This window comes from Drosophila elegans, unplaced genomic scaffold (assembly GCF_018152505.1).
Source record: "Drosophila elegans isolate 14027-0461.03 unplaced genomic scaffold, ASM1815250v1 contig_183, whole genome shotgun sequence".
Taxonomy (NCBI): Eukaryota; Metazoa; Arthropoda; class Insecta; order Diptera; family Drosophilidae; genus Drosophila; species Drosophila elegans.
This window is the reverse complement of record NW_024545550.1, coordinates 8,996,528-9,021,778: the sequence shown is the minus strand read 5'-3', so window position 1 is coordinate 9,021,778 and position 25,251 is coordinate 8,996,528. Positions and strand designations below refer to the sequence as shown.

Genomic DNA, 25,251 nt, shown 5'->3' with positions numbered 1-25,251 from the left:
TATTTTAAAAACTATGTAGTTTTTGATTATTAAAACATAAATACATAAAGCAGGTTTTTACCTTCACTTTTAAATTAAATTAAATGATATTATGTCTTACAAACTTTGCTTGCATATGTTTTTAAGGATTTATTAAGAGGACGTTAACACGTTCTTTGCATACCAGTTTTAAAGTACTGCTCTTTCAGCCTAATCACTTCAAAACACATCAGGCTATAAACTAACGAAATCAGTCATCAGCCAACACCATTATCGGCCGCCTTTTTAGTGGGCGTGGCTGATTCAATAATGCGAGTGTCGCCCTGCGAGTGCCTGTGTGTGTTTGTGTGTGTGTGTGGGCGTTGCAAATGCAGTAAATGAATGGCCATTAAGCAAAGCGCAAAAGGTTTTTAAATTATGCGTGAAAATAAATTGTATGTAAACCGAGCATAAAGTTCGGGGCGGGCATTGGTGTGGTGGGCGTGGCATATGTAATGATGTGCCCGCAAGCATCGTGAAAAATCAGGAGAGGTCCGGGGAACGGCAGTCAACAATGCTAATTGAATAAAGTCGAGGAAGACTCTGCGAAAAAATCTACATTTAACTTGTTGCAAGTGATTAAGCATCGAAAATGAAATTAAACATGAGTTTATGAGTATGAGTATGAGTATGACTAGAGGGCAAGTATTTTAACAAATCGGTCAAAAGCCACCACAACAAGCCAAAAAATAATTACTTTCAACAACTAGAGGCAATTATAATTATATGAATTATGAGTGAGACCTTTGACACAATAACTTTTAGAGCTTTTGGCAAGTTGTTGAATCATTTTTGCAGCGAAACCGTTTTTTCAATTAAAGAATTAATGTTCTCTTTAAATTTGATGGCCACACAGACGAAACAAAAAAATAAAAGATAATTCAATTACCATGCAAAATATTCTGCACATAAAGAAAATGTTAAAGTCAAATGAGAAATTCAAATACAAGGCTATGCTAAAGTTTTTGTTGAGGTATGTTTATATTCGCCATGTTTTAATCTTTTCAATTATGGTATTTATCTTTATCATGGGATTTTATAACTTTGTAAAAGCTTTTTTTTTTCTGAAAATGTTTTGTAAATTATTAATCAAGCGAATCATGTATTTTTTGTGAGAGAACAACAATCTTTGAACGCAGCCGAGTACCGAATATACTTCAATTTTAGTATTAATTGGATAAAATAAGTAGTCGTTTCAACATTTTACAAGCAACAAGCAACTTGTGCTTGTTAATTTCTTTTTAAATTAAATCAGCAGAAGGCAAATGAAGCAAGCCAAAAGTTTGTGGTCCCCAGCTGCATTCTATATATATGTTTTGCAAACATTAAAGAAAAGGCGGCCATTAAACAATTTGCGATAGTCGAGAGGTTGGATTAATGGGTCTGGCTTTGACGGCCGAAAACCAATATTTGCATTGTTGAAAGTCTGCGACAACGTTGACGATGCTGCAGCAATGTGTTTGTTGAATATTGAATCATAATTAAAATTGTTTAATTTAAAATTAATTTTATAAGCAAGCAGCGGTCGCTTCTGCTGCCGCATCCCACATCCCGCGACATGAAATTATACAAACATTTTTATTAAAATGACGACCGACGCCGGAGACAAATATGCAAATTTTGCGGCAAGTGGGGGATGCTGTCATGCGGCTGGGTTGGTGACAGCTTTCTGGTATTTGTTTTTGATACTTTAATAAACATTTCACTGGTGTTCGAGTATCTTTGGACCAGTCAGAAAGTGCAAATTGCACAAACAAGCCCCATCAGCCTATGCCGCCAGTGATAATTATGCGAATTTATTTCAAAATGTATTAAATACACGATGACACAATTTTAATAGCTTTCCGCTTTACAGCAGTACTGCAGCACAAAAGTAAGCAAATAATATGCAGGCAGCGGAAGATAAAAAATGTTTGCTTTTAATTAAATTGCATTCGGCATTATTTATGAAAAAGTTAATTAATCTAACGTGGCGTGAAATCGAGGATTACACAGCTCTTTTCTAAGCCAACTGTTCGTTAATTGCTGGCCGGTAAATTAATGGCCGGGTTAATCCGCATAAAGCCATTGCATGAAGCAATGACTGGAGAGCTCTTTGGACAGAATGAGTTCGGCATTAAAAACTATACAAATTAACGATGCTCATATAAATCAATTTCCTCTCATAATTAAATGCACTTCTTTGCGGCGAAAATGATATAAAATATGGAAATTGATATATGTTGCCCAGCAATGGCTGCTGATTCGAGATTCACCAATTTGTCCAAAATTATTTAAAAACCATAACTGAAGCCGATTATTGAAGGTTTTTTTGATGCATCGGATTATAAATGCAATTAATACCCATAAAAACCCATTAAATTGTAGTATATAAGATTATTAAGCGTTCAAATGTTTTTGGTTTTTTATATGTTTATTAAAATGTACGGCCATATATTAAATCATCATAAATTGTAAATAACACAGATTAATTATTATTAAAATGTAAATACAGATGTTAGAAAATTGGAATTCATCCTATTTTAAATTTTAATAATTCTAAAGAGGCTTTGTTTAGACTAAATCCGGTTGACTTTATCTTATAAATATTTAATCAATTTAAGCTAGTTTTTGCCATATATGAATTACATTGAACAATTAAGCCATTATTCAGCGGCAGCTATTAAATTTGTTTTTATTTATATACAAATCGATTTTTCCTTATTGTTTTTCTTATCTCAGCCATTTTAGGTAAGTGACGCATCTCTTTTTGATTTGTCCAATTTGCGCTGGTCAGTTTTTCAAGAATCGCTATCGGGCTGTAATCTTTTTGATATGCGAAACGACATGCGTGTAATTTATTTTAAGCTCTTTATTGGGAACCCAACTTCCCCGTTTTTATTCTTTATCTTGCTGTGAGTTTTGTGGGACTTGTCATTCATTCTGTTTGTATGTTAACCCTCTCCATTGCTCATGCGATTCGCAAGGCTTATTGTTGCTGCGCCTATTTGCATGCCCAACAAATTGAAATTGTCAAAGACGTGCAAATAGAGACGGATAAAAGTTGGTCGAAAGAAGAAGTTTCCAGCTCAAAACTTCCAACGTTTTGTTTACTTGAAGCAATGAACTGCAGCTAAGTGGATGGCAAGTGTTTATATTTGCCAAAAATTAAATTAATTTCTACGCAAAAGAAGTGGGGGTGTTGGATGACAGAACAGTTAATGAATGAATGAATGAATGAATGAATGCCTTGCAATATTCATCTGTTGTGGCCATTAACGGGGGCCCGAAAGAAATCAGGCAAAGTATGTGCTTAAAGCCCAAAGCTAAGCCGGAAAAGTTTTGGCCCCAAAAAAGCAGAATGCGATGGGAGTGTGGGATGCCACCGGCGACATGCAATGAATATCAACAGATTTTTATGAGCCACACATGTTTAGGTCTCGCGGTGTCTCTTTCTGTTCCCCCCCTTTCGCCATCTCTTTCTGGCTTTTCCTTGGCTTTTTCCACCCTCTGCTCAAGAAGTAGCGAATCCCCCGACTGTCCATGACAGAGATAATGATTAGTGTGATGTGCATAATAATCATTCTCATATTCCACGATTAGTTTCCAATTCATATGCGTCTGCCTCGCTTCCCTCTCTTTCTTTCCCTTTCCACCCTCTTTCTCTTTCACACTCACGCACACAGCCTGTTGCCATCTCTTTCGCCTTCTTGGTCACTTATCCACCTTGTATGTGTCTTATGCGTCGAGTACAGGAAAAAGTCCTTAAGGCGAACTATTACCAGCTTCAATTCAAAGGAAAAACTTTTTAAATATTATTTTTAAATTCAATATTTTAGTCAGACCTTCTCCAAGTAAATTGTTATTCGGACTATCATTTTTTTTATAAAGCCAGAAAGGATTGACCTTATCATAAAATACCTTTTGTAAAATTCAACTTTTTTTTCAATATTTTATATGTAACAAAATAAAAACTAGAAACAATTGCGAATTATAAAAACAAAATCAGTAAATTGTTTTTGGGTTATCATATCGAGATTATAATATTATTTTTTCTGTAAAATTTAATTTACTTATTTTAAATATATTCAATAATGTTTCAAACTTTTTTGCAAAAGCATACATGATATGTTTAAAAGACAGAAGTTAAAATTCCATTCAAAGATAAATAAAGTTCAGTCTTTTAATAACACCTGTTCCACTTACAGTGGGGCCACTGTACCTCTTTCCAGCCTTTGTTTTTGTTACTTTTCGGCGGGGTAACAGGCAACAGAAATATTACCACGTAAATTATTAATCAGCCGAATGGGCCACCCCCTGCCATTCGAAACCCCGGCGTAGCATAAGTTTCCGTCGATTTGTCTGTTACTTAACATGCATAAAATGTTTCCATGAATACATCAAAATATTTTCGCTTTGGCAGCAGCCACATCCAGCAGTAGCATTAACCATGGCCCCCAACCTGCTGGTTTTGGCCATTGGCTTAAGCTGGAAAGTGTCGTCTTGTCTGCTTGGCGATTCCGACTGCGAGCGCATATTGTGCTTGTTTTTTGAGCAATTTGCTTTGTGATTTTATGCACTTTATGATTTCCTTAATGGCACAGTCGGTCGCCAGTTGCCAGTTGCCAGTTGAGTAGGTGGCTATCCCAGAGGTCTGTATCTCTGAGATACGTACTTAAAGTGCTGTTATTGATGGCCAATACGGACAAGCGCCTCACTGGAGTCGTAGATTGGTAGCTGGTTTATATACAGAACAAGTAATTCGGTTTTCTCACAGCTTTAATGCTTGTTTTCTTGGTTAGCGTGTATAGAAAATATACAACTAAATAACCTCATATGTATAAACACACGGAATTTATAGATCTCATATTTTGCAATCTGTAAATCGCTTTTATAAATGCTAACAATAAAATGGTTAAATGTCTGTAGTTTCTTGATTAAATCTATAGAAAGAAGTACTTGTCAATATATTTTCCGATTTTTTAAATTTGAAAATCGTCTTCAGAATTAATCACATCATATATATCTGATTGGTGACATGTTTAGTACCGAACAAACAGTTTGATCTACCCCAGAACATCCCATGACTGCACTTAATCTGCAAGTCTGCCGCCGTAATTGTTTCTCCCGAAACTCCAGAGAGCGCTCAATGCTGGCCCCCACAGACACACCTGTAATTAAGGCCAGGTGGACTTTCGAGCCCTACAAGTGCCCCCCAAACATGGGTAAACTCAGACCGACAAACATAAATTTCCATTACAATTGCACAAACGTCACATTAGACGCTATCAAAGCGCAATTTGCAGCGTCTACTAAATCAATAAGCCAAACTTGGCAACCTAACGGATACGCACACGCATACGCATACGCATTCGCATACGCATACGCATACGCACATTAGCATGCACATACACATGTGTGTTTCGGCCAAGAGCACTTTGCATGCAAACCTACCAGCAAACATAATAAATTGTAACGCGCTTTACATTAACATTTACATAATCGCAATTAATCGACAACATTTCGGGCCGTATGCGTTGGAGATCCAGCTCGAATCCCGTCGCCAGTTTATGCTCCAATCAATATTAATAACCATTGCACTGGGCCCCCATTTTGGTCCCCCCCTCTACATATCTATTTATACAGCCCACCGATAATGGACAATTTGGCGCGACGACTGCTGCCCCTAACTTGGCCCGAACTTCGGGTAGAGCTTTTGGTGGCATAAACTGTGCCATTTACGGATTTGTGTGACTTCCGCCAGCCGTCGGCAGTTGGAGTTCTCGGTTTCTGGGGATCGGGAACTGGGGTCTGGGTTCTGCGAACTGAGAACTGAGAACTGGGAAATCCAAGCAGAGAACTTTTGAACGGAGATGTCAAATTGTCAACGCACCTTTGCCTTCTACTAATCTCAATGCATATGTGTTTAAGTACAGGCGAAATTCCGTAAAACCAACATAATTTAAGAACTAATATTGGAAAATATTTAAGTGATTCTTTTTTGATGTTTTCCAATTAATTTTTTGTTTTGTTTAACAAGTTTTACAGATCAGCTAAAATGTTTTTTTTTTTTTTAATTATTTTTCTTTGGATTGATTCAACTAATTATAGGGCTAATAAAAGAGCTAAATGTATATAATTTTTTAGATGAATCAAAACAAGAAATAATTTGACCTGAAATTTAAGTCACTTTTACCTTCCATATTTTCTAACCATTTTTGGGAAGATAAGAGCCTTACATATTTATGTATAAGTAATAATTAAAAATGTAATACAACTAAAATAGTTTTAAATTTGATAACAACTTAACCTGTATTTTATAAAATTCATGTTAGTTTTAGCTGTACTTTGCAGATAAAATTTTACGGAATATATATAAAATTTGCATTAAGAAGAGTTTAATTTACATAATCACGACTGTTGGTATGTTTCAGTGTCTTTGTGGGTTGCTATTGTTGCTAGTTTATTTGCAATTATGCCAGCTGCCTGCACATTACACGCTTGTCATAATTCTGCCGGCAGTCGTATACGCAATGTGATTGTCAATTATTGGACCAGGAAAAGCATACATATTTTAGTAGGGCTTTTGGCCAGTTTAGGCTAATTAGCTAAATGATAGGAATTTATTGTCCTAGTCGGAATAAAATGTTATACCGCTTTTAGCTAACATAGCGGCCAATATCGTAGATGTATAACAGTCTTTATTAAGGTAAAACCCAAAAGCAATTTTTAAAATATATTTTCATAAATTAAAATTGTTAACATTTTATTATATTAGTTATATATTATTTGAATCATGATTTTTATTTAATTAATTTGCAATAGCTTACCCGAATTTCTTGATTATAAGTTTAAAAAACGCACAATTTGAAAGAGAGTTTTTTCTGAAAGAGAATATCCGCTCTCTTTGCTCCCTTAACAAACACGTCGTTAACAGTATCTCTTCGCTAACAGTATATTTTCGTTGACAGTATCTCGTCTTTCGCCTAACATAGCTTCGTTAAGTTTTAACGGTGGCCTGCGCTGAGTTGAATTAAAAATAATGTTGGCGCCAAAGCAAAGACTTATAGCCTAATAAAAACGAATTGCATTGAAAAAACAAAGTTATATTTATTTAAGATATATGTACATACAAATTAACTTCGAAAAATGTTTTATAAATATATAACTACAAGAATTTACCGTTTCGTTTTCGTTTACAAATACGTCTTAGCTTTGCCTTAAAACAAGTTTAAATATAAATAAGTTTATGTTTCAGTTAAGTGCCTATTTTCAATTTTTAATTGCTTTTTGAAAACAGTTGCTTAAGCTTAAAAATTGTTGTTGAAATAGTCTTAGCTTATATATTATCTTATTTGATCTGCTACTATAATGCTGTTGTTTTTGCTATGAATTTTAAAACTAGCTAAACAAAATATTGTCAAAATTAGTTTTAAGACTGTATATAACATATTACAAATAATCAAAGTCTTTTGACCATAAAAAGTTTTCTTAACAACTAACGAATAACAAGCGACTTTTATATATATAAAAGCCCATTAAAAACCCCCTGAAAACTGTTGTAAATCGTCACCAATTGCATTTGTTCATCTCTCAATCCATCAGATGCACTTAACATTTCGCTTAACATTTCGTTGCCGAGTGCATAATGTTACGCTAACAGTGACTGCGAGTATCTGTGTGAGCATAGTTCGCCTTACAGGCGCTTAACAGTCAAATTTCAGACGTCGAAGCGAAAAGACGCGTTTTTCTCGCCCTCTTTTTGCCGGTTATTCGGTTACTTGCAGTTATCGGAAGAATCTTAACAATCGCACTGATATTTATTTTGGCCGAAAGCAAAAAATACCACAAACCGCATATCCGCATTTTCGAAAGATACGAAAGAAAACCTCACGGATTGCGATTTTGTTTATTTGCCGTGGGTGCGTGAGTGTGCGTGTGAGCAGTATCTGTGTGAGCAGCGCGTGTAAACAAAAAAACGAGCGTTGTATCTTCGGCTCTGATAAGCTGACAAGTTTGATAAAAAGCCACGAAAACACAAGTGCTACTACTATTTCTGTTGAATGGAAATCCAAACAAATCGCCGGCAAGTGGAAAAAGTGAAATTCAAGATACAACTGTAAATACAGCGGAATTATTGGAAAATATACACATAATATCGGCTGGCGATATCGCTGCAAATTAAAGCCGTGAAAAATTCGCTGAAAACAACAACAGCAACAACAACACGCAATTATTGTGTGTAAAAATATACGACTAAGTTCTTATCGGTGTGCGATCGTTGTTGTTATTATTGTTCTATATGCTGGTTAGTTGAGTTGTTGTTATTTTTGCCTTAGCCGGCGTCGATGTCTCGGTGTTAGTGTGTCGGTGTGTTTGTGTGCAAACGAGTTTGCAAAAAAAGAAAAAAAAATAAAGTAAAAAAATATATTGCAGTTACGGTGGCAAGTGTTGCAGATACACCAGCAACAACAACAGCGGCACCAGCGACAGCAGCAACAACAAGTTAGCCAGGTATGATGGCCCAAAAGGAAAATCGCAAGAAAATGCATACGAAAAGCCAAAGAAAAAACCGAAATTGAAAGCTCATTAACTTGTGAGTGCGAAGTGCGGCTTTGATTTACCGCTATCCGGCAGACAAGTGCAATTTTTAGCACGTCCGTTGTGAATCACAAGCCAACCCCCGTCACTCTCTATAATTTTCTATGATTAATAGAAGCTTTAAGACTGTGTACAGTAAAAAAAAACAATACAACTATATTTTTGTTATCCAAACAATGTTATACTTATCAGAGGGTTCTTAATTTATTTAACTCTCAAACAATGATTTCAGCTAGTGACATTTTTAGATAAGTCAAGAGCGTCAATGCAGTAATATATATATATTATCGACCTTAAACAGTGCACTCCCGATATAATTGTTATTCAACTAACAATTATTATTTAAAGAGAACATATTTTATTACTAGATATTGGCATATTTTTCATTAAAAATTAATCTGCTTCTAACTCACTAAAAATATACAAGTTCTTATCCAGTTTTACAACTGAGTCAAAAGTTTTTTTTACTGTTTTTTATACACTTGTCTGGAATAAGCATTCTTTATGAATCACTTATAACTAAATTTTAATACCCAAACCAAGCTAAATATTGCCCAGAAAAATATGCAAAACATTGTTTTGATATGTTAAAAATATTCCTTTGTCATGCTAAATTTATCACTTGCTTTCCTAAGAACATTTGTGTATGAGCTTAAAAAACTCAAGTGATAAAGAGTTTTTATGATATTTTTCCCTCCGTGCAGTCACTTGCCTACACTCATCGCTCGCCACAGGCCAAAATCGAGACGTCTAATCGGTTCCGTTCCAGATTCTCGTACTGTGACTATTATTACAGCGAAATATTTTCAGCTGGCGATGCAGATACATTTGCATCGATGGGATCACGTAGTCGGGTTCTGATTCATGCAAAGTCTGGGTAGTATTCAATTTGAAATGCGGTTGACTCGCCGGCGCCGCCACCAATAATCGTATAAATATGAATAGCCAAAGAAAATACTAGTACATACATTAATGGCAATGTAGATGGGTGTGTATATGTATATTTGCTGGCGAATCGAACAGGCAATGCACTTGTTTTGCGATTAATTCGTATCGCTTTCAGCTCGACTTGCACTGGTTTCCCCTTACACTTTTAGCCGAATGTCAACACACAACTGGAGGGGCACAGGTTGTCACAGGTTTTCTTGGTACACTAAATATTTACAGATAGCTTCACTTTGTAATCCAATTACTCAGTGCTGAGTGTTGGAAGATTGGCGTAATAAACATAGATGAGGAAGGGGGCAGCGAAAAGAATGTGGTTAATACCCGTTAATGGTTTTCCAAATCACTCTCGCCTGGGAAACGACAATTCTGGGAGGACTTAGGCTTATTTATGGGTCCAGACCCAATTAAAGGGGATGCCACATGTGCCGGGGCGGCCGAAAATAAAGTGCCCCCGTCGAAATGTCGCCTTGAGTTATATGCGGCGGGGTCTTTATTAATATTTATTTGGCTGTACGAAAATAAAATAGAGAACATAAATAACGCTTTGTTTATAAACACACAAGCAGTTTGCCAACTAGAAATAAATGATGCTAGCGGCACAACAACAACAACAACGATAACAACAACACTAAGAACATTTCTTCTTTTGTTTTATCATCTGCCTTCCAGCAGTTTTGCCCTCTCCTTCCGTCTCCGATTTGGATTTACTTGTTATTTTGCTGGTCAATTTGTGTAAAATGGGGAAATGGTAAGGAAATCTCTTGACAGAATTTCCGAACTTCCTTTTGCGGTGGCATAACGTGCATATCCCTGCCAACAGGTACAAATCCGGAGCAACATTTTTGTCTTAATATGAATTAATTGCTGGCAACCGCAAAGAAGCCGCAGGAAAATGTCGAACTCTGGCTCCTTCTCAAAAATGTAAGCCAAGTCTGTGGCTGTGCAGATAGAAAAACTTGGTATTTGCCTTTTGAATTTTATATCATAAACTCCAATTTCAATTAAATAATAAATGGAAATTTAAAAGCCTACACAATATGGCTTTAATAAGTTAACTTTAGTGAATATTTAAAATTGCAATGCATTAGAATATTAAAATTAATATTAAAGCATTTATGACAGCATAGTTAATATTTTTGATTGAGTAATAAATTGGTAAGAACAATTTGTTGAATGTGTTATTAAAATTTTAAATTTATGAATTTAAGGCATATCAGTGGTATAATTCAGTAAAATCAATTAAACTTCTTTAAGCAACTGTGTTACAAGAATTGGAAATACGTATTGTTCTGCCACAAAATTGGGTCTACATTTTCGAATTTCTTATTTTTTTTTTTGGTGTAATATGAGGTAGGGCCTCGTTTGTCGAATTTGGTTGCCTGTGTTCAATGTTTTCAATGTCAATCCGCGTGTAACCGCAACAGCAGAAATGGAAATGGGATTTTCTAATTGAGAATGCGTGTGCCTGCCATTCCTAAAGGAAAATTCCCACTCGAATTGGAATGTAAACAAAATACGATATAAAAATAGACAAGCCATGAACATTTCCCCTTTCATTTCGCTTGGTCTTTCTCTGGAGCAATTCACGTGTGAAATGAACAAAGTGTTGATTTGTTTCTGGGCTATATTCGACTCCGACTATGACTACGAGTAAGGGTATGGGTATGGGTATGGGTATATGTGGGTGAGTGAACGGCGGAGGATGGGAGATAATACGAGCAGGAAATAATACAATGTGAGAAGAGCTTGTCCCCTTTTGCGTAGGAGCAGGCAAATCAAGTTCGGGAATGAAATTCATTTCAATTCGGTTTGGTTCGTGGTGCTGTTGCTGTTGCCATGTCATGGTGCACAGTAAGAAAATATCAGCAACATTTTATTTATTTAAAATATACATTTGGAGAAAAATTTGGGGTCTCAATTCTTAAATCTTCTTTAAATAGCTTAGATCTAATAATGTAAAAACATTAGGAATAAGATATGTGAGAAACTTGTGATTACTCTTCCATGTAGCCACTTGTACTTAAATAAAATATAAATCTGTATAAGTTATGATTTTCTCTCTGTGTGGCTGTCCCCAAGCCGAAGAAATGGAAGATGAGAAGCATCTACAAAATCTCACAAATGCAGGCAAAGACCCGTTGGACTGCTGATGACGTTTTCACTGTCTATTGTTGTTGTTGCCGCTGATGTTGCTGTGGTGTCTGCTGGTGTTGCTGTTGTTGCTGTTGGTGTTGCTGCTGCTGTCGGCTGAGTGAATCCGAGTCCAAGTCGCAAGTCTGGCTGCCCGTTAAGGTCGTTGCGATGTGGTTCTTATTCTGTTTCTGTTTCTGATGTGCAGCAACAACAATCAGCGGCAGCAACATCTACAGCAGCAACTTGGAGGGATCCCGCGCTTTCTTAGCGCTTAAAATTCCGTTTCGAAAATGGAAAACAAAACAAAAACAAACTGCTCGAGTCTCCACCTCCCGACTCCAATTGCGACTCCAAACTCGCAGCCAAATCAACTTGAGCGGTGAAGTGGCCACGCAGCAACAGCAGCATCAGCAGCAGCAACATCACAAAACCAGCAACAGCAGCAACATGAGGGAAAAGGAAGGAAAGAAAAAAAATTAAAATTAAAACGCACGTAGGCAGAGAAGATGGAAGAATCGAGGGGAAGTTAACGTTGTTGTCTGCCCTCGTGGCGCGTTAAGTTGTTGATTGAAGGGTATTTGAGTAAAGTATCTTTACGTGTGTCTGCCATGGATGTTGCTGCTGCTGCTGTTGCTGTTGCAATCATAAATGCAGCTGGGTGGAGCGGATCGGCCATAGAGATTCTGGGGGAGAAAAGTCTGGCTTATGTGGGTTTAGGTTTAGGTTTAGGTTTTTCGGGCTTGTGGGCTGGGATTTTTTCTTGTTATTGTGGACCCGCGGCAAACTTAATGAGCAGCTGTACAGAGCACGCTCCTTTATTTGATTTCACTTGAGCGATAAGGCCCGGAAACTGGGTTACCAGTTAATTAGACCAAACAACAGTCATTCCGGCCAGACGCAAAACTCAAAGTTCAATATGAAAAGCGTATCGAGTTTCAAGCGAAATGCGAGCCATCCGCTCATTTCATGCTCAGCCAAACCCTTTGCTTGGCCAAGGGCCAAAAACACACACCAGACTGGACCCAAAACTGTACCCCAGACATAACTTTTTGTTTTGGCTCGTTTATCCACTCCACTCCGCTCCTCTTCTATTTTCCTTCCTATTTTTTTTATACATATAATACAAACTTGTAAAAACGTCAAGCGATAAAAATGTTCGATAATCAAAATGAAAACGACCGACAGGGGATCGAAGTGGGGGCGATTGGATGGCTAACAATAAAACAGGAAGAGTTCAGAGCGCAGGACAAGTGTGTGAAAGGTTCGGGATGAAAATGCCTTCGAATGCTGCTGGAAAATCAATAAGCCATGCTTATTGTCAAAGACCAGGGAACCCACCGGCCAACAAAGCGAATAGAACAGAACAGAACAGAAATGATATGGCTGGCAGACACACAGAGACACATGGGCCAGAGTCAAGAACATAAAAATGCCATTGACTGTGGCCCCTCGTCTGTGATTGTGATAGGCTACAGAGAGAAAAATGGACAGGATTTTCTTACTTAATAAGAATAGCTAACACTAGGAACATTATCTAAGAAGATATGATTGCTGGCAAAGTTGAATTAGTTCAGCTTTTCTAAAATAAACTTGTTATATATAAAACAAATTACAAAATTAAATTCAGGCCTTACAATAATTGTTCTTATTAGAAAAGCTTTGTTAAAGTATAGTCAAACAAGTATGGTTTTAAATCAATCTACTTTGAAATAGTAAAAACTTCCGCTAGCAAAGTTAATTTAGATTTCTAAAAAAAAACATTAAATTATATGTGCTTCTTTTAATTTTTAAAATAATTTGTCATAAAAATAGACAACAAATGGTTGCCGTTTTATGTATTTTAATGATTCAATTTAATGCAGGCCCCACACTCATTTGTAATATGAGAAAGAGGTTGCTTTAAGTATGATTTAAAATCAACCTATTTTGAAGTAGTAAAAAACTTCACTACCATACATTTTCCTTTTGTGTAGAACAAAATAGAAAAGATATAGTCTGCAGTCTGGTTTTTCTATCAACCGGCGACACTCGTTTTCCCTTCACATAATTCTCCCACTGCCAGTTGAGTAATGAAAGTTGCTTTTACCCTGGCCAGCACAACTGCATTGCAAAGTTCTAATTTGGCCAGAAAAAGAGAGGGAAACCGCTGCCGCATGCAGCAACAAAAACAAAACTGTACCAAAAACAACATTGAAAAACAAAATACAAGAAAATAATCAAAAAAAAAAGTCAAAAGCGCACACGGACGGGACGGTCAACGAATTTGGGTTCGGCTTTGGTGGTTCTTTTTCAGTTAACACGAAAACGTTGTGAAAGAGCCCGGCTCAAACAACAACAAGAAACAGGTAGTAAAAATCGACAACAGACCGGGTTTACACGGGTATATATATATATATATATATATATATATGTGGGTATCCATGTATGCATGTGTATTTGTGTGAGGAGTGAGGGACAACGCTTAGAAATTAAAGAAAAACACAGGCCTAGGCTGAGTTGTGGCCGAAAACCCAGGTCCGTGGCTCAAAACCGAGCCCCTGTTGACTATCATAATAATAAAATTCGAGCCCCGAACACCGCCGAATGCATGGCCATGCCGCATATTCGGTATGAGCAGTGTGAGTGTGTTTCAAATTGGGGTTACTGACCCAAAACTGTGTTTTGATAGTGAAAAAGTGTTGAGCTTGGCTAAAACGATCCGAAACCGATATGAAAATGTACACAGGCAAGAGAAGCTAGCTGGGAAAATGAACTTTGCATAGTTCCTAAAAAAAAGCGAGAAAAAAGAAGAGAATTAATAATTCTTGGGCTTGATGAGTCGGCGAAAATGATTGGGAAAAGGCGGATTACGAAAATGGAGCGAATTGCCTAAAACAAAATTGGGGTTAAACAACAACCATCACAAATACGACTTTGATTAATGTTTATATTTGCACTTTTTTTTTTCTTATTTGCAGAAACCAACACACAACCAGCCACAGAAATATTCGGATGCATTCACAAATGAGTAGAGATAAATTAAATCCAATTGAAAGTGCTGAAATAAAATAAATTTTAAATAAATAAGAAACCACAATAAATAACGAGCGTGTGCAAAGTGTAGATCAATACAAATTAGCTATATAATACCCCAAATATAGGCCAATATCCCAACGCGAGTGCTAAAATGCTGTCCGTCGCAGCATCGGTCATCGTCGGGATGCATAAATCTCTCTAAAATCAAAATTAAACCAATCAAAATAGCCTAACTAGCATAGTAAATCAAATCAAAATTGCATCAAAAGCAACCTCAAATTGTTGGCCCCTCAACAGTTTGAGCAAATAAATTCTTCGGCCCCATCAAACATTAAACAACGGCCTCAAAACGGAGTCCCTAGAGCTTTTGCGCAGCGAGGGAGAGAATTTCGAGATGGATATTTTACCGAGTGGCAATATCTTCAACGAGCTGGAGTGGATTTGCACCACCGGCTATTTCTCATCGCAGCCGTCGATCGAGGATCAATGGCAACAGGTTGGTACTATTCAACATTATATAGCAAAACATCAAATAAAAATAAAAAACAAACAACATAAAATGCACCAGTTAATAACCAATCAGAATATTCTAAATAAGAGTACAATCATCTATCAGACTCACACTATTTATCTATGTTCACTTTTAAATTTCTTACCAATTAACAGATTAAGAACAACTAAAATTAAAGTTTCTTTAACAGAATATACAAAATGGTTATTTAATACTCAAACAAATATAAAGCCCTAAGTCATATATCACATACTTTTAAACTTAAATGTTTGGACACGCTTAAAATTCACTTAAATCTCAAACTTTTCAGAATATATATAGTGACCCCTATTTGATTTAAAATTATTTTTGAGCATTCCCATTGTGTTTCGTTGTGGCTTTTAGACCCATGAACATAAATCAAATTTCTTTCCCTTTCCACTGTCCTCTATAATAATAATTCCTCCAGTTGACGTCACCCCTTAGTTTGGTATGTTATTTATTTAGCATTTAGGCATTTATCATAGACTCAACTACTTAGACGAGTCAGCGGTATTTTATCGAAGTATTAACCGACTTTATGCGGACTTCCTTGGAGGGTATTGCGCAATCGAATATTATGAATTTCTCAACGGCCTGGAAAGCATTTCTCTGTGTGCCTGATCTTTTGTTTGCTTCTTTGGCCAATAAAAAGTGAATGAAAAGAAACCGTTTCAAGGTCCCACACTCGAGTTGAGTTTACCTGAACGAGCGTGAGCTAAAATTAAATTGCTAAAAATTATAAACTCTTGATAAGCGAATATGTGTGCGCAGCGCTAATATATATATAGGGTATATATGTTATATGTTTGCAAAAAGCGAACAAGAGGAAGAGGTCATAAATAAGTAAATTTCGCCAGCAGTCAGCGACCAGCGTCGGTTATCATCTGAGGGCATGCATAATATATATACTAAATACATAGCATGTATACTTATACATTTTGCGAATTTTTTTCGCACACTTAATATGCATACATGTGTACAGTGTGTATGTGTATGTGTACGTTTGTTTGTGGGGGGCTCTTCTGTGTTCTGTTTGGCTTGTATTTTATTTTATTTATTATTTTCTTTTGGCCTTTTTGGTCGCCTCTGATAAAACGAATCGAAGTTGCCGCCAGCTGATTGCAGACAGCTTTGTTGGCTGCCTCGTTTTGTTTTTTTGTTTTTTGTTTTTTGTTTTTCGTTTTATTATTGTTAAGAAATGCCCGGGGCATATTCTTGTTGGTCTGGTGTTATCAAAAACCTGACGCATAAGAAGATTGTGTTTCTGCTTTCGTTGTCGGTGTCGCTCTCAGTTTCTCTTTTTTTTTTTGTTTGCCCATCAAACGCAAAGTCGTAATTCATTCGGCAAGGGAAATCTGCGATAAAACAGAGGACTCTTCGCCAGAGGCTGCTCCTCCTTATATTTTATATCTCATATCTCATACCAATCCATCCAAACCTGACTACCGTTTTCAGCTTCGCACCAATTTAAAGATACTTTTCACACCTCCAGTTTATTTGTTTAGTCTATACACACACACACAACACACATTTGATTTATTTAATTCATTTGCTGCATGCCTCAGTTGAAACCTCAACTACAAGTGCCAGTCGAAATTCCAAGAATTTGCCAAAAAATAGATTTTCTAAATCAAAATATTCCCCAGCAAATTTTAAACTAAAATTAGTAATTCGCTTCGATTTTCATTTGGCCATCAACTTTAGCTGCTGACCACACACAAACACACACGCACTCGCCAAAAAAAATATCTTAAGTCAAATTTGGTTTAAGTGTTATTACCGCATAGAGCCAAAAAAATGAACTAATCTTATCGTCAGCTAAATTTGGCGCTGTGTTGTACACGAATTTCACTGAATTTAAATTCCTTTCGCTCTGTTTTCTGCCGCACACGGCAATTAAGCCAAAGTTCCTGTTCGAGTTGGGCGCTCAGTCTGAGTTCGAAATGAATTCGCCGTCTGAATTGGGAGTCGCAGTTGAAGACGCAATGCACTCGTTTCATTTGCACAACTTAAAAACTTTTAATTGAACTCGAGTACACATTTTTGCATAACTTTTCGTCGGGGGTTGACGTTTTTTGGTTTTGGCTGCTCGCCGAGTTGAAGTGCTTTCGGATACCCTGATAAAAAAAAAAACACTGACATCTTTATGCCAAGAAAAGTCTGAAATTCAAACGAATTTTATAGTTCACTATTTGGAATTTTTATTTTACGATAGGCTTTTCATATCAAATAGCTTGTTGTTTTTTGTAAAGCAAACATTGACAAAACATAAAATATTTTTGAGGATTTTGTAGTTTGTCAATAAAGTAAACCGAAATACAAACGCTTAGAAAATTTTACAAAGAAACTTTCAATAATTAGTGAAATTTTAGTGGGACAAAAAAATGTTATTGATTAATATCTATAATAGGCAAAACCTTGATTTATTAATAATGTTTAAATACTAACATAAATAATATTTTATTTATTTTCCAGTAGAGCATTTCCCACACCGTTTTCAACTATGCTCGATTCATTTAAGCGTTTCATTTCTTCGGTTAAATTTGATTCGGGGTTAAAAACTTTAAATTGCAGCATTTAATAAAAGTTTCGGCGGGACATGGCAGGTGGGTGCGGGAAGAAATTTGTAATGGAACTTTCTCCACAGCCCTGCCCCTACCCCTTTCCTTTCCCCATCCCCTCCTCCTCATTGTATCTGTATCTGTGTTGGGTGCCTTTTGTAATTAGAACTTGCGGATGTTTTGTTTATTTCCGTTGACTTCCGCCTGCTTCCGATGCGGCGGCTGCGTTTTGCTGTTGCTTATTGTTTTATTGTAATTGTTGTGGAGGGGCTGCTATGTTATGCATATAATGCGTAATTCGGTTCGTCACTCAGTCAGTTAGTCAGTCAGTCAGTCAGTCGGTCGGTCGAACACTTGTGTCTCATCGTTTGAACAGCTGCTGGATCACAATTGTTGCTGATGGCGGTGGCAAAAACAAACAAAGACGCCGCATCGCATCTGCATATGTATTATGAATTTACATACGTATTACGTATCTGCTGGAGCTGTATCTGTATCTGTATTTATTTCTTGGGCTCTCCGGGGCTGTTTATCTAAGCTGTGAAATTATGCTGCACACTCAAAACAATTTGAAAGCGCAGAGAAAGCAGAAATATGCTAACAAAAATAAATACAGAAAAGGAAGGCATACGGATACGGATAAGGAATGGAATGGTATTTGGTTTTTACTCTTAATTTATTTCATATGCTGCAGATTGATTTCAATTCGCCCCGGAATGTTGTTCTTTCATTTCTGTTTAAACACCAGAACAAAAACGGGGAAATGGATTTTCATTTGCTTGCCCAGCGTGTGAAACTAAAGTGGGGGAGGGGCTTGGCATTGGGATTGCCAATCTATTTGTGATTAATTTCATTTATAGAATTTGGCGATTTGCATGTTGTTATAGAATATTGGTTTTAATTCAAGCGTCTAAGCGGATTCGATTGGATTTTCGTTTGGTTATCAATGTCCATTGATGTGGCTTTATCGCATCGCCACATTTGCCACATTTGCCACATTTTGTTGCGCTTACCCAACTGCGGTGGCCATTTAATGTATTTAAATTATTTCAAATTAAGCCGCTTTTGCATGCTAAATAAAAATGAGTTTATGTATTACATTATTTCATGTCCATTTGTTTTGTAAGAGGGGTTGATGGAATAGAAATCCCGCACAAGTGCCGAAATCAGCGACGACAAGCTCTTACCACCGCGCAGACAATATGCAATCAGCAGTTAACATTTAGCACACGCAAAAACGTAACAAAACCTAAAATGGCACGTACACACACACACACATTCACGCACATCCGTGCAAAAAGATTGGCAAAAAATGAGCGAATGGCAAAAAAGTAAGAGAAATGCCCCCGAAAACGATGCTGCCATTGGGAAATTCATGAAGACAGATGCACAAACACACATAGACTTACACCTAATAAGCCAAAAGCAGAGTGACACACTCACACACACCCACTTCATTGATTACACTGACAGAAAAGTCAGTCATAAGTCACTGTATTAGTTTAAAAATCAAGACAAATTCTAGTCAACCAATTTTGGGATACATTTATATTCCTTACTATATTATGAACTTTACTGCGTGTATAAATATTTTTTCTTACAAATCTTTTTATATATATATATTTCATATTGATATTTTTTTTAGCAAACGCAATTTTAGTTTTTAGTTTCTATACTATTTTTGAAATTGAATTCTTTGTGATTTATTAATTTATTTTAATTGCTTGCAGCATTGTAATTCCCACTCATAAGTGGCTTGAAAAAGCACTTTTAAATTTAAATTTGTACACCTAAAAATATTGCTTTTCGCTCAGTGTACCACGCAGATCTTAGTCTGGCCGGGAAGCGAAGAACAGTTATTTTAGCAGAGCCAGCAAAAAAAGAGCCGAAAGAAGCAAGAAAAGGAAGTGGGAGATTTGGGCGATGTAGTTGTGGATGGGGAAATCCGAAATACGTGCAATTGCTGAAAATATGCTCGACGTGAGGGGCAAGGCAAACGTGCGGGCCAAGCGATTGTGGGCCTTAAATACTTGCCACCATGCGGCACTCCCCCTACAATTCCCCCCTCCCCACCACCCGAATTCCAACTGAGCAGCAGCTACCACGTTTGCTACTCCTATTACCCTCAATCATTTATCATCTGGGCTGCAATTAATCATCAAATGCGCGCTCTCGCATTCGCACCCACCCCAAGGAAGTCCTTTTATAGTTTTTGTGGGTTGCCCTCTGGATTTATGCTTATAATGTGGAATGCCAGAGTATGTTTATCTGGCCACCGGGGTTTGAAACGGGGAGTGTGCGTCTAGCACTGGCTACAATAGATGCTCGTATTCTCCTATTCGTATTCGTATGTGCCGCACATAGCTCACAGCTCACATTTAACTATGCGACAGCGACAGCAGTAGCAGAACCACCAACAGTCACTGAGAAAAAATATTTACAAGTCCAGTATTAGTTTGGGAAATAAGGAAACAACGTTCATCATCAACAGCATTTTAAGATCAAAATATTCAAAAATCTAGTATGAAATTGGGAAGTCAGGTCCATTTTATTATATTAATATTATATTAATATATTGTCCTCAAAATGCTATAACACTACTCAACTGTGCCCATAATATATTATAAAAAACTTACGAGTTTTAATAACACGTTAGAAAACCAAATTTAATTCATAAATACACTTTGAAGGCTTTAGACTTATATAGATTTTTTGTTATTTTGAGTATCACAAACATTATTTGTAAGACCTTTTTAAGAAAGAAAGATAAAGTATGATCATATAAGTGATTTTCATTTCTAATTATAAGAAATTTACCTAAATATCTATTCGAAGTCTGTTTTAAGACACTTTTTCGCTAAGTGCATCAGCGCATTACGGTTCGTTGCTCGATCTGGCTAACACTGCTCTCGGTTCTTTCCCACTGGTTACGTGCAAGTTTATGATATGGCTCTTGGCTGAGAGTCGGGTCTCTCGGCTGGCCTGACTTGCGGTTGCACTGGCACATTGGCTTACTGCCATCCTGCAGTTGTGCCACACGCAGAGTTAACCAGAAAAGTTGCTGCAACTTGCGGCCGGCAAACCAGAAGTCGACGACGACTCCACACTGAACACTCGAAACCCAAACCCAAACCCCAGAAACGCAGGAACGCAGACTCCGAACCTTACTCGGGATTTTCTTGCATAACTGCGATTAGTCTTTCAGTCGTTTGAGAGAGGTGTCTTTGAACTGGGGACGTCTGGGGGAAAAATAGAAAGGAGAACCATGAGCGTAAAAAATCATTAAAAATGGTCAGGCATGTGATGGTGCCCCGGGGATTACCTTTCTACGCTTGCCCCTCTTTTTTATTTTATTTTTATTTCTAAGCTGATTAAGTCTCGTCCCAACCTTTTGCCATCCATCCATTTGCCTAACCCTTCCTGATTCCGTAATTATGAAAATAATCGTTGAGAGCATGTGAGCTCCACTGGCCCACAATTAGATGTTATGTGACACCCACCTGAAGTTTTCCCATCCTTGCTAAAAGTGTGTTTAAAACACAAAAAACCCACCCGCCTGAGCTTAAAATTCTGCACAGCTGTTGGGGCGTTTCAAAATTTACAGGAAAAAGGAAATTCACCAACCCCAGATAGGTAAACTTTGCGTGCGTTTGGTTGTTTTTTTGCAATGCAATGCCTACAATTAGATTGGCAAGGACTCGTCTAAATTGCGCATAATTGAGTTGCCCGGTTGTCGGCTGTTTCCTCGGTTTCCTCGCCATTTTCCTTCCCCTGCCCACACTTTATTTTTTTTTTGGCAAGAGCTCAAACTGTGTGAGTCAGCCCATGCATATAAATCATGATTAGGTCTGCACTTTGTGTTTTGATCAGACCCACTAACAGATACAAATACCCCCCCGTGATGATGATTCGGACTTTGTTTAGTGGCCGTTCGATGGTCTTTGAGCTTTAAGTTTGAATTATATCCATTCCTAATTGGTTGTACAATTATGTATGCTTCGGCTGCTGCCTGATAAATTTGTATTTATTAGACTCATACATCAAGTTGGCATCTCTGTGGGTCTTCTGTCTAACTCCGCCCCCCTTCCCCGCCCAAAGCTCTTATCCAGGCATCCCCATCATTATGTCGGTATAGGGTAGATGTGTGTGTGTGTGTGTGTGGTACTGAAAGGAGGATACTGCATGTATGTATATATGGCGCCCAATCCCAAACCCAAACCCATCTCTTTTGGCATTCGAGGTTGACGCTGTCGTTGGTTCTTTTTGCTCTTTTGCTCCTCGGGTCGGAAGATGTGCGCCGTTGATAAAGTCTCTTAGTAATGAGTGGATATGTTTCGTATTAATTACAGTTGTGTTTTCCCTCCTGCCCGCCTCGAAACCCCCATCCATTCCAGTATTTCCTGCCTTGTTAGCGAGAGGAGTTCACTGATTGTGAGTCGCTTGCTAATCTGCGGGCGTGGGCTGGGTAGACTCCCCATTTCCCCTTTGGAAAAATCCTCCTGTGTGGGTTGACTCTTGATTTCCCTTCAAACACACAGACACACACACACACACACACACACACACACTTCGGGCTTTCGGATTTAAGCAACTTCTGGCCATTAAAGAGCTGCCTAGAGTTGGCCCATAAAAACGGGCCTAAGCAATTGATTGATTTTGCCAGCGGAAAGACAACTCTTATTGCTCTTCTTTTTTTTTTTGGCTGCCGTTTTATGCCCCAAATTAATCTTTTTTGACCCTGCTCCACCTCTCTAAAAGTGCGAGATTTTGGCCGTAAAATAGAGAAAGCACCACTCCTGACAAATTTTACGACCGGCACAAACTAATCCTTTTTTAATAATGCGAGTGCGAATGACCGAGGCCACTCGAGAGCCACGTGCCTGGGTCCTCGGTCCACAGACCTCTTGAAATTGCCCCTTCCACCTCGTCATCTTTCATTGCCAACTCATTTGAGCGGCAGATACACAATTTCATTATGCCACAGCCAATTGCACACTCATTGTTTTATTTCTTATGTAAATTTCGAGTAAATACAAATGCGAATGCGAATACGAATCCAAATACAAATTGTTTTCCATTTCTTCGGGTAAACAAGCAGAACGAACCAAGCCGCCATCGTCAACGTCTTGGGCAAATGTTTGTGCAAAAAAAATCTATATATTCAAAAAAAAAAGGAAAACGAGCTGAATATTATGTTGAATAACTGGAAATAAAAGGCCAGCAACCAGAACAGAACCAACCACCAACAACCACCCCAAAAATAAACTGGAGGGTAGAACCCAGAACAAGAACCGAAAATTGCACGAACATTTTTATTTTGAAAATTGTGTATTTTAAATTTTTGCACACTTGCTGTTTTGTTTAATTTTGCACACGTCGAGACGAGTGGGTGAGGAATTTTTTTATTTTTTTTTCGGTTGCCGGGGGTGCGTATACGGTTGTGTATGAGTCGTACATAATTTATGACACGCATGAAGGAGCAGCCAGAAATTAGGGGAAAAATAGACGAGGTTATTTTACCCTAACCAAAACGTTTTCTTAAATAACTTGGTTGCGTCTTTTCTTTATTTCTAAAAAATTGTCTTAAATTTTGATTTTTACAAATTATTTTATATTACGAATATTTTTTAGTACCATTATTTATATATTTTTTCCAATTTTCATGCATTTTTTACTTAGGCAAAAATCAAAATCAAATTGTTTAGTATTGTTTAGCTCAATTAACTTTAATAGCTCTTTTTTTTAAGGGAAATCGTCTATTATTTATTTATATTTAGATTTTTAAAGCTCAATTTATTTAAGAAAATATTTAGTATATATAATTTTCATGCAATTTTGCCTTACTGTTCAAATTCTATATTTATTTTTATGTAAATATGTATTAAAGAAGTATTTAAGTTATTTCTATAATTCTAGAGATTTCAGTATCATCCCTGCCTATCATATACGAAGAGACAAACCAATCCAATTAAAGTTTTAAGGGTTATTGATTCGTCAACCAACTGACAGGGTCTACCCTTCGAAAGGGCATCAAAATGATTGCTTGTACTTGGGTTTGTAAAGAGGTGGAATGAGTTTTTGGTTCGGTTGAATGTGGGATGGGGTTTTTAGAGGCTAGACGAACGCCATTGTTGTTGCCGGCTGGCAGTCTAGTCCTAGTCCTTGATCCCCGCAGCACCCCTGGCCATCGAGTTTCCCTCACTTTCTGCTCGTATCGTGAAAAATTCTGGCGAAAAATGTGTGCCAAATGTGGTAGAGATGAGATGTGCGTGGGTGTTTCCAGCGGTTGATTTGTGCGATCTGGTTGGCAGTTGGGCTCAATGCGAAAGCAGTTGACAGTCGTACCAAAAAGTTGTCAGCTGCCTCGAAACGGGCTAATTAAAGGGAGGCTAGCGCACATAAATTACAATTGCCAAAGCTAAAATCCGACCTTGGAAAACTGCGAGCCCACAGGCTTTTGGCTGTTGTCGTCTGCCCATTTCGTGTGATAAGTGATAAGACCAACTGGCGCCAATGTCTTCCGCCCGCCGAATATTTCCTAATTCCCGGGCCAAAGGCGACAATGATAAGAACAATTTGTGTGAACACAGTATACTGTATGTGCTAGGCTGTGTTGTGTATACAAAAGCAATTTTCGGTGGCTGACACATTGGCCATAAAAGGGATCAGGACTTGGGCGACCGACCCGCCTGCTCGCATATGGCGGTAAATTGTTTTCCCTTATTTCTCAATATTTTCCAAGAGTTTTCCTCCTTTATATGTATGTCCACAATTGCAGGGCCAAACGCCTTTTGTTATGGTTCGAATTCGGTGTTGATGTTCGTGCGATGATAGGGGCGTGTCGAGGCATTGGGTGCTAAAATTCGATGCTGGCCGGCGGCCATGGGTTAAGGTTAAGGTTTGGGTGTTGATTCGCCTTTTGGAGGACTGTGTTGACTAGTGCCAGTGCTTTCTGCGGGGCTGATAAGGCGTGAATCAGAGTCGAACCCTTTGTGTTTGTCATATGCTCCGTATCAATTCGAAGGCCTTTTGCCAGCGACAGAAACTGAAACAGAAACAGAAACAAACAAGCGGCAATAACAACGAATTTGTTTTTTTTCGCTCCGTTTCGCCTTGGAAACATGAAAAAATGAAAAAACCCCAGGCCCATCCATACATGTTAATCATCCATTCAAACAGTTTTCAGCTCATATAACATCACGAAAGAATGCGTTCTCAGGGAGTGGGTTATATATGTTGTGTATGGATATTTTGTGGGCCTGGGAATCGAATGCACTTTGGAAACAGTGGCACCCCTTGATCCAAACTGGGGTCTTTCCCATCCCCCACAGCATGTCGCCATCTGAGCTATACTATATTTCACACTGTCTGCTGCTGGCAAGCCCAAAAACGAAATCAATTTACACACCCCACTGAGGCGAGTCTGAGTCCGTCCATTCGTCCATCAGTCCATCCGCCTTTTGT

At 37.7% G+C, this 25,251-nt stretch overlaps 1 protein-coding gene across 1 annotated transcript in view; it reads left to right on the top strand.

The window, feature by feature from the left end:
- The first annotated feature begins 7,716 nt into the window (after nt 1-7,716).
- Nucleotides 7,717-25,251, top strand: part of LOC108144288 (Krueppel-like factor luna) — a 114,106-nt gene continuing 96,571 nt past the window's right edge. The window contains exons 1-2 of the mRNA XM_017268975.2: nt 7,717-8,511; nt 14,637-15,190. Coding sequence (XP_017124464.1) covers nt 15,089-15,190 — 102 coding nt within the window. The 5' untranslated portion in view covers nt 7,717-8,511; nt 14,637-15,088. The remainder of the gene's footprint in view (nt 8,512-14,636; nt 15,191-25,251) is intronic.